The following is a 12,565-nucleotide window of genomic DNA, read 5'->3' as shown; positions in this document are numbered from 1 at the left end:
AAATCGAGAGTTCTTGTGATAACATTTTCCTACAGCAAAAGCTAGTTAGATAAAAAAAAAAAAAAGTGTAATAGCAAATGTAAAAGCTATATATTCTGTGACCGTTAGTACAGTCATGCAGCTCCTGTCATTGAACAAGGCAAAGTGAACCAGGAAAAAAAAAACTTTGAGACAGCTGCTCTGCAGCAACGTTCTCACGATTTTCTGACTTTTTTTTTTTTTTTGTGTGCCTGCAACTATGTGCATGAATAAGACTCATTGTCTGTCACCACAGAATGTTTTTTTTTTTCTAGTTTGTGTTGTCCTGATGAACAGGGTGTGATGTTACAGCTGCAATAATTGAAAAAGAAACTACCAAACTGATTCCGCTGTTAACCAGGGCCCCTGAGCCACCAGGCCCTTTCTTCCCTCTGCACCATCAGGAACTCAAATCAAGACCCCTCCACCTGAACACCTGGAAATCCAATGAAGTGTATTAAGTAGGAATAAGACCAACACATTGGTTAAAAGTTGAAACTACTGGGCAATTTCTGGGCAACATGTTGAGGAGGACATTTTTAATCAACTTTCACCGTGTGAATAGTTTAGACCACAACACAGAAACAATCTTGATTTGAGTTACTGAAAATATCCCGGAGTTGACTAGAAAGTTTCCTGGTGTTGCATTAAACTTGTCTTGTTGGTCTTATGGAACAAATCATGTAAAATATGTCAGTTCCTATAAATGTCTATAAACTTAACTCAATAAAGCACAGCATACAGCAGGCCAGTAAACCAGGCTTGGGTATTCCCATTTATAATATTGTTCCTTGTTTATCTTTGGGTTACCATTCTGTGTCGTCACTAAGTGCCCAAAGGTTAAAGGCAGCTGATTTATTAATTAAATAAATTGAGGCTATGTACTCTTATAGGTATCTTATCTTTGCAAATGTGCACACAACCATTGGACTGGTGAATGAAATGCCAACAGTATAGAACTGCAGTTGAGTTTGATAAATCCTTTCTCCTGTTGTGAACAATACACCCACATAGCTACTGCTCACATTCCTGGTGATGAAGAGAGGTCTGCAGTGTTCACTCGCCTCACTGCAGTGCAACACTGCTTTAAACTCAATAAGAGACACACTGGAAACCTCCTACATGCATTTATACAGAGTAGATAAACTGGAAATTGTGTTGGGTTTGTTTGTTTGATTGTATGTGCAAAAGCTCTTTCTGGCAGTATTTTATTCTGTAATTCCTACTGCATATATTCTATATTACAGTTTGGCATGTCATTTCAGTTTTTGTGTGTGTGTGTGTGTGTGTGTGTATATATATATATATATATATATATATATATATATATATATATATATATATATATATATATATATATATATATATATATAATATTAATAAATCATAATTTCTCTTACACAGGTAAAAAAAAACAAAAACAGTTTGTAGCTCTAAGGAAATGTGAAATCCTAGAGAGCCACATTATGGATTTATTCAGTTCAACAGCACAGCTGTCAGTGCTTCTAAAGTTACAAAATAGCTATTTGTGTGGTGGAAGAAGGCATGTTGTGCAATCACAGAGAAGGAACTACTGTCAGCATCTGTGAATATCCCTCTGGTGAAAGAAGACTTGTGAGAAAGCCGGACAGGTCAAATAAAAGCGTTAGTTGGGTTTAATTCTGAAAACCTGGCATTTAAGCAGCACTTGGTGAAAATGTTGACAGCCGTTGTGAAGTCCACAACTTACTTTTGTCTTCTTACCATAAGGAAGTTGCTCAATGACCTTTCACCCCCACTGCTGCCCATTACAGCTAATGTTTATTAATTCAACTTGTTCACTTTAGTGATGGCATATAGTGATACACTTACAGTGAGTCAAGCAAGGTTATTGTACTGGTCTAAGCATAGCTTAAACTCCACACTACCTGCAGCCTGATTGGGTCCAGAACTGCCCATTATTAAGTGTATTACTCAGGTGATCAGAAGCTTGAAACTTGAGAAATCCAGTCTTCTGTACCAGCAGGGTAAACTCCACAAAGTGGCCCTCCTGTACAGACTCAGGGGAGACTTTATCATGCTGATACAAGCGCAATCAGTACACATCAGATTTAGGATGGACCCACCAGCTTCAATTCAATCAGAAACCTGATTCACTCAGGGGCCTCTTAAGCAGAGAATGGACATAGTCCTACTATCAGAGGTTAAAGAGAGGCTGGTGAATTAACCCACTGTGCCACCTTAAAACTTGAAATGTTTTAAACAATTTGCTTAATGGCAAACCATATCAAACCTTAAAATATAAAAAGTTATTCCCTGTCACCCCCAGTTGAGAAACATGAAGCCACTTTTTCAAGAACAGTGGCTTAAAATCTGGTTCCAGGAGAACTAATTTGAGGCAACTTTACTGTATCAAACCCAGTCTCTCCTCATGTGCCATGCAGTGGCCTAAGACCTAGTCTCCTGAAACCACAAAGTGGCTTCATGTTCCCTCAGCTTTACCCATCCATTTACTATATGTATAAACAAATGCGTACCACTTAAACAATGTTTCAAACAGGCTCTTGTTTTTTCACTCTCCACCACTCTAAGCGTTATCTTGAAGCACAAATTGAGTGCAGATGTGCACTGATGTTCCAAGTCTGCCTGGCTCTACAGTACCTAACAGGATATCTCTCTTATCATAACAGCAAAGGAAAGCTTTTCCAGGTTTTTTTTTTTTTTTTTCTTTTTCCAGTGAGGCATTACTTTGCTTCTTCCTGTTTTTTAAAAGGAACATTAGTTTATTGTTTTTGCAACAAAAAAACCCACATAAGCCGTGCTGTAGCTGCAGCCGTTACAAAGGAAATGACCATGACTCTATCCTCAGACAGAGACATCTCCCTGGGCTTATCATGGGGGAAAAGCATGGAACATTTTGTTGTTTTTTTTTTGTTGTTTTTTTTTACATATGAAAATGTTAATGTAATGGTTTGGAGAAAGCGTAACCTCCCTGTTTACCTTGGCGTGAATTTTGTTTTAGCTATATAATGGTGAGAAATAAAAAATAAAAAAATAACACAGAATTCTTTCTGATACCATGCACCAGTAACAGGCCAATAAGATCATAGAAGGGTATGGCGGTTATATAGCACACTCTGGCACGTTTAAGAAAAGATAAGTAAAGTAAAATCACTTTTTACGTACAAAAGTATCCGTGTGTTTGGGATTTCAGTATACAGGGTGATTAGAAAGTAAGTTTACCACATCAGTGCACCATATCATTGATGTGTGTAAACCTACATTCTATCACACTGTATAAATAAAAGTTTTAGTGTAAGTCTAAAACTAGCCCTACATAAAATCTGAAATTCCTGCAGAAGTTACTATAATGTGGGCTCATAGCTTCTGAGAATTTTGAAACAAACAGAATATGGCATCAATACCAAGCATTATTACTGTAAAAATAAACCATTATAAATACAGTACATTTTCAGAAAAGCCTCTAATGCTAGTGAATCAAGACATTTTAAAAGCACTTATATGGGATTGAAATGTTAGCTCCTGTATTTAAATCAGCCTGGTACAGTTCCCTAAACTTAAACTGCTTGGCAATAAAAATGCATGAAAGAAAATATTCATGTTCCTTATTGCACTCGTTAGGAAGCAGCCAGTTGCAGTCCTGTTTCTAAAAAGCTGTTCAAGTTAAAGCTAAAAGCACCAGAAGAAATACAGCTATGGCTCCCATTTATACACCTCCCATTTATACATGGCTGCTGCAAAGCCATAGCCAAGGGGTTGAAGATCATCCACGCTACTCGGACAAGCCTCAGATCGCCTTGCTGAAAGCCTGAGATTGTCAAGATCAGAGCCCAAACAAGAAACCAAATTGCCAATGGTCAGATGCGTTGCTGGAGTCTGGGTTTGTTTATTGAAGAGTCAAGATTAGTTCATTGACGGATCAAGATTACTTCAGGGACTGTAGAGAGGTATATAAGCAGGACCTTTTTATTCCTGACGCCCCGCTGGGACACACCTACCTGCTAATTAGATTTCACAGTTGGTAATCACACACAGCAGGCAAGCTCTCCCAGGAGCACCAGGCCCTTCTTTAATGATTTACAATAATTACACACAATACTACTTATAATATATACCAGCACAAAAAAAAAAAAAAAACTCCTCATGTGCAGGGCTCCTGCCTTGCCACACACCTTATAGGATGAGCTCATTTAGCTTCATAATGTCCTGCTGAATAATGTTCCGTTAACATACTGAATTACACACTGCTTTGTAGTTTTCCATATACTTAACGAAAAGAATTCCCAAAAACAGAAAAGCGTGACATTTCAAAATTTAAATGTGAAAGATGCTGTACTACTATTATGGTTCTGGTAGACTTCTGGAGATATAACTCAAAAAATAAAAGATCTAAATTATGTTCATATTGATTTTTTTTTTCAATCCTAAATTTCTAGGTGATGTAAAATGTCTGACCATCTCTGTAGCAGTTTAAAGCTGAATTCGAGCAAAGTTTTGCAGTCGAGGTTTCTGTCAACATCTGGATGATCCCATCTCCCAGGTGCAAGCGCAAGGTCTGCTGTGGGGCAACAACCTGTGAGTGAGATTCAGTTCACCAAGCCAGACACAGACTTGCTTTTCATAATACAATTAAAGAGTGAGACACATACACTTGGTTACACAAAAACCCAACACTGAATAAAATCCAGAATAAATAAGTTATGGCAAAAAAAGGCAGAGGAACAGAATCCATGATTCACAAAACAGGTAGACTAGATTGAAGTATTTACTGTCAAGCTTTTATATTCATTTCAGTTTCACACATCGTATTCAATTATCAGGATACTATACATTACAGTGTAAACAATCAATTCAAGAAGGTAGAACAGGGTTAATTGTTGTTTGTTATATTTCATTACTGTGTGACTAGCAGCATTTAGTGTAGCAGCAGGTACAGTAATCAATTGCTGTTTTTTTTACAACAAGCTCAGATGATACACTAACAAAAGGCTGGAGTCCTGGATCTGGCATCTGAGGTTATTTCTCTTAAAAGGTCATCAAAGGTTATAAGTCAAACAGGGTCTGGCAGTCTCTGTCTAGTTCCCACTGACCATAAATAACAAACTGTTTCTATGTACTGAATCACTGTGCTGGGAGGCCCGAGCCAGGGGTATCTAGAAAACGAACACAGCAGCTGCTGTGAGGCTGTCAGGCGGCGCTAGTGTGAAAAAAACAAACTGCAGTGTTGTACTCGTCCTGAAAATCCAGCAACATCCTGTGTATCTCCATTCCTTTGCTCAGCGTTCTTCTCTTTCCTCTCGTACAACTGCTATGCTTTACGTAGTGAAGTCCTCAACGACAGCTCTGCGTGTGTGTCTCAACTTTTTATTTGTAGGTTTTCTGAAGGAGTGCCAGAATTAAATTAAAAGGGATAAACACAAAACTCCCAGCAGCCTCCCTGATTCTCTGATAACAGTATTGCATTGATAAACATGACTACACAACAGCAGCAGATACCACCTGAGCTTTTCAATAGTACGATTATGGGTATTATAAAACACTGTAACTGCTTTTTTTGACTGATAGAGACGCCAATACAAGCACACTGAACTGAAGTCGTGACGTACTATACTGCAGATTACATTATCCAGCCAAAAAAAAACACAGAAAACTTGAACCAGGCCACAAACCCGTAGGTTTAAATTCAGCCCACATGACATTTCCTTCAAGTTTAATTGCTTCCATACAATTTATATCTCCTAGTCACGCTAGGCCCCAGAGTGCTGAACACGCTGTGTTACAAAGACACTCTTGTCCTGTAATACCCTCCATCAGCAGAAGAGAGGTCTGTGGAAAAGGCCCAACAGGCTGAGTGAAACAAACAGGTTTTCAATCCGTTCCAAATGACACACTACACAGGAAGCGGTTTGAGCCTAGCCACTGGCTCATCCACTAAAAGTCTGAGAGAAAAAGAAGAAAAAAAATTGTTGCCGTGATCGAAACAGAGTGCACAACACACTGCTTCTGCTGAGAACGACTGGCTGTAGCAGTCTTGACTAATCTATTATGGCTGTTCAACAGATGGGGTCTGAATTGAGATGGAGTTATTTACAACTGCGAGCCAAGTCCATTGTTTTCCTGAGTTTTTTCTTTTTTGGGTGGTGGGGGTGGGGTGGGGGGGTGGGGGTTGGGTCTGTCATTAGGAATCTCAGTAGGATAAGTTTTTATATCAAACTTCCACACAGGTCACACCGTATGCTAAACATGGAACATATCTGAAATGCAGTGCTAGTAAAAGTAGCTGATTTGATGGCAAGAGAGACTAAAGACTGGTCATTATTCCCAGAAAAAAAATGTACATCACAGTAAAGGTTCCTAACGCTGCCCTACAAATACAGCATCAACCCTGAAACCCACCATTGGATGAAATCCTTCACTTCCTGTAGTCAGTGCTCAAATCCTGTCTGTCTGCTTCTCCTGCAACGGCCTCATAAAACTGCTTTTTTGTCTCGTCTCACAAATGTGTGTTTTTGTTTAATCAAATTGCTGTACTTCGAATATGTTTCAAAGCAACAAATTGCATGTTTCGAAATAGCAACCATTGTGACAAAATAAAGGACATTTTGAAACAACCTAAATAATACTTCAGAAAGAACTTTTGGCATTTAGAGCGAGACGGAACTGGACTGTACCACAAATCACAGCATACTCCAAAAAATACACAGGTTTATCAGACCACGTGCAACCAACCAATGGTCACAGGGTATTCGTTACCTCTGGAATCTGTGCCAGGTTTATTTACCATCTCTGCAGGACATGTCAGCAGTTCGACAGCTATTAAAACGTGAGCTGTGTTCAAACAAAGATTTCAATGTCTATCATATTAATTACACATCCTAGGTCCGTGTCTGCCTGCTGCTCCTGACTTCCATCTGGATACAAGGGGATGTGGTTTTCATTGTGTTTCATAAGGGTATGCAATTTTCACAGACAAATCCCTAAAGTGCAGTTTCATATGCTTAGATTTTGAAGATTAGATCACGTGCCTGAAAACATACTGGGAATAAAACACAGACCTCTATAAACAAAATACTGTGTTGTTGACTAGTTTGTTACTTCTTGCAGAATAATCCAGGTGTAACAACAGGATAACCTTAATCTTAAAGCGAGAACTAGATGATCTTGTTTGAATGAAAAACGTAGAGCCTTGTTGGAAACCACACCTTGTATTTGAGTGTAAGAATTCAGCTTGTGTCTTGAAAAAAACCCCAAGGGGCGGTCATTTACAAGACTTCAAATAGTTCATAACCTCGGCAATGCTGTGCTCCACACATTTCAGTCCCTCGTCATTATTTCTACTCTAAACTTACATGACAAGCGTAGTGTGTTAAGAAACTGTAGGTTGTTCTAGCTGAATTAAAACTGACCATCTTAATTGCAAAACATCCATCTAGTTTTATTGCTTGTCCCTTTCTATTTCTATTATTGCAGTGCACTCCCTTGGCCCCTGCATGTCTCAGCAAGCACTGCATGCTCCTTGTACAATGCACTTCTCTCCAACTCACTAAATACTAAGAGCTGACCTTTCCTACATTTGCATCAATCACTGGATTTCCAGCCCTAAAGGCCAGCAAGAACAAAACCTCCTACTCCCCTGTTTTTTTGGAGGAATTTAATAAAACAGGCTATTATTCAAGGCAGTATGAAAAAAAACAAGCAGAACAATTTCAGGTCATTTTTTTCCCCTTGCCAACACCGTCGGCTAGAATTCTACAGTGGACCAGGCTACGCAGGAAATCAAGTGGTGACCGGAGAAAGCCGTCTGGACAAGTGAGGGAATGTTGCATGAACGTGCTTCAGCAGGTTACGCAAAGGCAAAGTGGCAAACAAACATCAAAACCCCACTAGGGCTCATGCTATCTCTACAGTGCATTTTATACTTGGGCATTTTTAGTTCATTATTTTTATCACAGTAATAATACGCATGCTTTGGTTTTCACTATGTACATGTTTTACAGTATGAGGTTGCAGCAAAGGTAGTATTTGTGCATAACAAACTATACTTGGCATATCCAGGTATAAATTATTTTATAAGGCTGTGTCAAAGATACCCCATCATTTAAGTTAAATATCGCAGTTTAAGGAACATACTATATGAAAATGAATGAATTTAAGAGTATAAATTACAGAAAGTGCAATTTTCGGACCTTACTAAGTTATATAGGTCCTGGCTTATGATTATAGAAGAGTGGAAGATGCAGGCCTGATGTTGCATTCAGAACTTCAAACACTCAATAACAAGTTCTGAGGTAAAAAGTCACCTCAGATAGTGACAGAGCTTTGTCACTTTGTTCGTTATTGATATTTTTAAAGGTATTTCAGATAGAGTCAGGAATTACCCAAATAGTTTACAAGAGGCATTCATTAACTAGTTTTGAACAAACTTTAAACTTCTGCAACAAACAGCAGGCATGAGGCGTCACAATATATGTTTTATGCCAGTGGTTTATAAAGGAAGTCTTCCATTGTGTTTGTTCAAGAAGCATAGGAAATGCATTGAGCTGAACTACTATTAAAAAAAAAACAAAGTAATACAGTTATTTGCCTTTCATGAATTTTTCAAAAGCCTTTAACTTCACTATTTACTAGCATTTTGTAGCCACAGACAGCTTTGAAATGGGTATACGCGTGACCGTCTACCAAAAAAATACTTAGAAGGAAAGTTTACAAAACTTTCTTGATTTTAACCTGGAAAAATAAAGGTTAAATAAATAAGTTGTGTTTAGGGGTGACCTCCTACGACTGGAAGTTTAATTTTTTTTTAAAAAATGTAATCCACATAGTTATTGTGCCTGTTGTTTAAGTATATCCTATAATGTTTTAGTTATGTTGTGTAACTAGCAATTTAACAGAGGACCGTTTTGCACTTTGAGGGAGAGCGATCCAACAGCGAACCAAAGCTCAGTTCTACAGTTTTTGCTGGTATCAGTCTTTTGAGCCATACGCTGCACATCGTTTAGAATATGGAATAGTCTGTTTTAGATAACTAAACATTTAGACATTTCCAACTGAACTCAGAGATCACTCAATAAAGTCATTATTTTGTATTTATGTAAACAGTTAATTCGTGTATTTAGTAAACAACGTATGTATTTCTTGCTAAATAATGTAGCGCTTACTCACTCCAATTATTTGATGCTAGCTAGAGATGGAAGGTTTTTGTGTGGCATAAATTGTTATTATTTGTACGGGAAAACAAATCACATGCCCTGAAAACATTTCCTAACAGTCAAAAACAAGCAATGCAGAAACACAAGCCACCCATAGCTGTGATGTCGTGGTGCTGTTTCTTACTTGGTTTGCCCACCAAGCAAGGAGACCTTCTTTACACTGTAGCACAGTATGTGATAAACAGTGACATTTACTGCCTTACATCAAACAGTACCTGAGAAATGTGTGCTCTGAGCCCTTGGAGGTTTTACCTGTTAAGAAGAAAGGTAGTTATCCCGACATGGAGACTTTGTTTTCCTGCAGATTTAATTACAGGGTGGGGTAGACTTTGGTTTCACTTTTTTTCACATCTCACGCCCAGCACCTCAACAAGTGCAAACACGCTTTTATGTGTTATTCATACAGTATACGTGCAAAACCTGTCCAGGCAGAAAGAAACCGTTCCCATTCTTCAAAAGCATGGGCTGTGTCTCACAATACCAAGATCATCATGGAAAGGAATAGGCCCCTTAGTACTTATACCCAGAGAAGATGCATTATTCTTAACACACTTTACTTAAACACTGCCTAGCCATGACAGTCCAATGGAATATAAACAAGACCTGCCGCGGAAAGGCTTCTGCCTCAGTGTGTATATATGCTCCAGAACCGCTTGTGTGGCCACCTGCTTATTTATTGGTTGAATTTAAATGTTTGACGCCACTGTTCTTAAATCAGCAGTACCACATAACAACGGATGTAAATCACGTGATAAAGGTAATTTTGATGAGGAAAGTCGAAGTTTTATCATAACCAAAATGAAATAATTTTTTCCACAGTTTGTTACTGTGAGGATCGCAACACCATAATTAATCTTAAATCCCAGCTAGGACCACAATTCAACAGAAGACGGGTTTCTATAACGTTCTTCACAGAGCAGGGTGAGAGGTGAGGAGCTCTTAAAAGTTCAGTTAGTTACAAAGAGAATGGGTTTGAGTTTGAGTTAACAAAGACACAAAACAAGTGTACTCCATCAAACTGGGCAGGCAGGCAAGCTGGGGGGGTTGGGGTCCAACACTCACTTGCTAGAAAACATTGTGTTGGGTCATCTGAAAGCTAAACCAATTACAAACTTTGATTTAGAATATTATACCACTCTTCACTAGGGAGCTGCAGCTTTTTAAACACCCTCTGCTAAATGCGCTTTTGAAAATGCATACAATATAATGTGTAGAAGGTTTTTAAACCACTCTGTTGTGTGGGAGGCTTTAAGGTGAATGTGGAGCCTATGTCAACAAAACCCCTGATGGTGTTATTATCAGTATTGCAGTCAGTCACTATGACTCTTATGCTTCATCGAAATAGATGATAATGACAATCATTCAGTAATTCACTTCAGTATTTTTAGCATCATTCATGGATACTAATGACTTTCTTAACAGCAGCAATATCGTCCCCCCTCTCGTTGGCCCTGTATGTATTGGAACTTATCACACACCGACATGAAATCATCTATCGTATCAACCACATGCCACAGCCTCGTATTAGCGTGTATTTTAAGTTATATGCATTATTATAGCTTATTAATTAATAACATACATTAAATATTCATTTTAGTAAACATTAGTGTTACTTTAAATGTAAAATGAATGGGTTCTATAACGCATTTACAACGCGCGCCGGCTGCAGTCAAACTCGTTTCAGTCTGTAAAGTTACTAGGAAGGAAGGTTCCACTGAAAGCTGGAGCTGTCAAAAAAGACAACCTTCTTTTAAAACACGTTTAATAAAATACAGCTAAATTTGTTTTTTAAGTACAGCAATTAACACTGACTTCGCAGTGAAGGTAACTAATTTAAACTGAACTTTTAAGTGATGTATGCATTTTGCATCACTTACTTTAGAAAATATCTCTGTCCGGACGGAGTGAATGCCATCTCCCAACCTGATGGCAACTGCAGTTCATCGGCGACATCGAAGGACTGCTGGCGGAGATGTGCGTGCTGAGCCGGGCTGGGGGTCGCGCTGGCTCCGGTCCCACCAAGCTGGAGTGAGGCAGGGGAGGAATGTGATCGGACATGTTGCACAGTCAACCGGGGAGGGAGGCTGCCCGAATCGGTGCTAGACTGCCGGGAATGCGAGCCGGACTCTGGCTCCTTGAAAAAAGACTCTGGAAGCAGCTTTTTTCTCCAGGAACTCGGCTTGGGGTTCATGACCGAATTGAAGAGCTGCTCCAGATCAGTGTCGAGGTCCTGGGCAACATGGATGACTTGCTGTCCCGGCAGAGGGTGAAGAGAATTGGTGTTCATTTTCTTTGGGAAAATAGACAATACAAAAAAAAAAAAAAAACAAAGCTTTAAAATCCTTATAATCTTTACGCTTAGTTACGATTAGTCAGTCCAAAATCTACAATCGATTATATTTCTTAAAAATAAAGTTTTATTAGTAGGATATATCCCGTGTGTTCTTTCCGATTCTCCGAAGCATTTATCTGAAAAATAATTTTATTGTATGAATATTTTACATTTAATTCCTGATATACCAGGTAGCTTGTTTTCCCAGACTGGGAAAAAAGTTATTTAAAATTTCTCCTGTCCTTTTCCCTAACCACTGTCTCAACGTTCCTACCCTGTTCTGGGACTCTCAACAAAGTTTGTAAAGTCAACTTCCAAAGGCGTCTCTGGCAGCACTGCCTCATTAATTATTCATGAGCTCGGGGGGATAAATTTCTAAATAAGTTCGGTCTGTGTGATCATAGTAACAACACCAGCCTACTAAGTCGCACACAGTAAACTTAAACTGAACGCAGTACCTTTTAAAACAGCTAGTTAAAAAAAACAAACAAACAAAAAAAAAAACTGCCAAGTTGTAGCCGCTTGACATCAGCTGTCCGGAGCTTAACAGAAAGTGTATTGGTTCCTAATGTTTAAGCACGTATAAACCTAAACTAAAACCAAGACAGCTGAATAGCAATCCGTTCCCAGGTTTTCAGTATTTATGTGTTTTCTATAGTTTTGTGCAGCTGGAAATAACTTTCCCAGTGGCCCCTAATTTTACCATATTTAGGCAGAGTAACTAAAATCCACTCCCCCGTATGTTTTTTTTTTTTTTTTTTTTTTTTTTTGTTTCACCCTTTTTTGAAATACAAAGTAGTATCATCATCGACAGCTGTATCATTTGGGGGCAAATGTAGTTTAAGTAATGTCCTGTTTCTCTTTATAGTTGCACAAATACATCATAGCAAAAGTTTATAATATGCCATGCTTAATTACTGAATTTCCTTTAAAGGAAATATATATATATATATATATATATATATATATATATATATACACACACACACACACACACACACACACA

The 12,565-nt window shown here is 38.4% G+C and overlaps 1 protein-coding gene across 3 annotated transcripts in view; it reads right to left on the bottom strand.

Moving 5' to 3' along the window:
- Positions 1–12,115, bottom strand: part of LOC121322818 (WW domain-containing transcription regulator protein 1-like) — a 35,266-nt gene extending 23,151 nt beyond the window's left edge. Inside the window, exon 1 of one of the 3 annotated variants that reach the window (XM_041263157.1) lies at positions 11,105–12,115. In XM_041263157.1, coding sequence (XP_041119091.1) covers positions 11,105–11,514 — 410 coding nt within the window. In that variant the 5' untranslated portion in view covers positions 11,515–12,115. The remainder of the gene's footprint in view (positions 1–11,104) is intronic. The other 2 variants (XM_041263156.1, XM_041263158.1) reach the window with 2 other exon arrangements.
- Positions 12,116–12,565: the final 450 nt, after the last annotated feature.

Source organism: Polyodon spathula, chromosome 11 (assembly GCF_017654505.1).
Source record: "Polyodon spathula isolate WHYD16114869_AA chromosome 11, ASM1765450v1, whole genome shotgun sequence".
Lineage (NCBI taxonomy): Eukaryota > Metazoa > Chordata > Actinopteri > Acipenseriformes > Polyodontidae > Polyodon > Polyodon spathula.
Note: the sequence above shows the minus strand (reverse complement) of the source record. Positions and strands in the feature narration are given on the sequence as shown.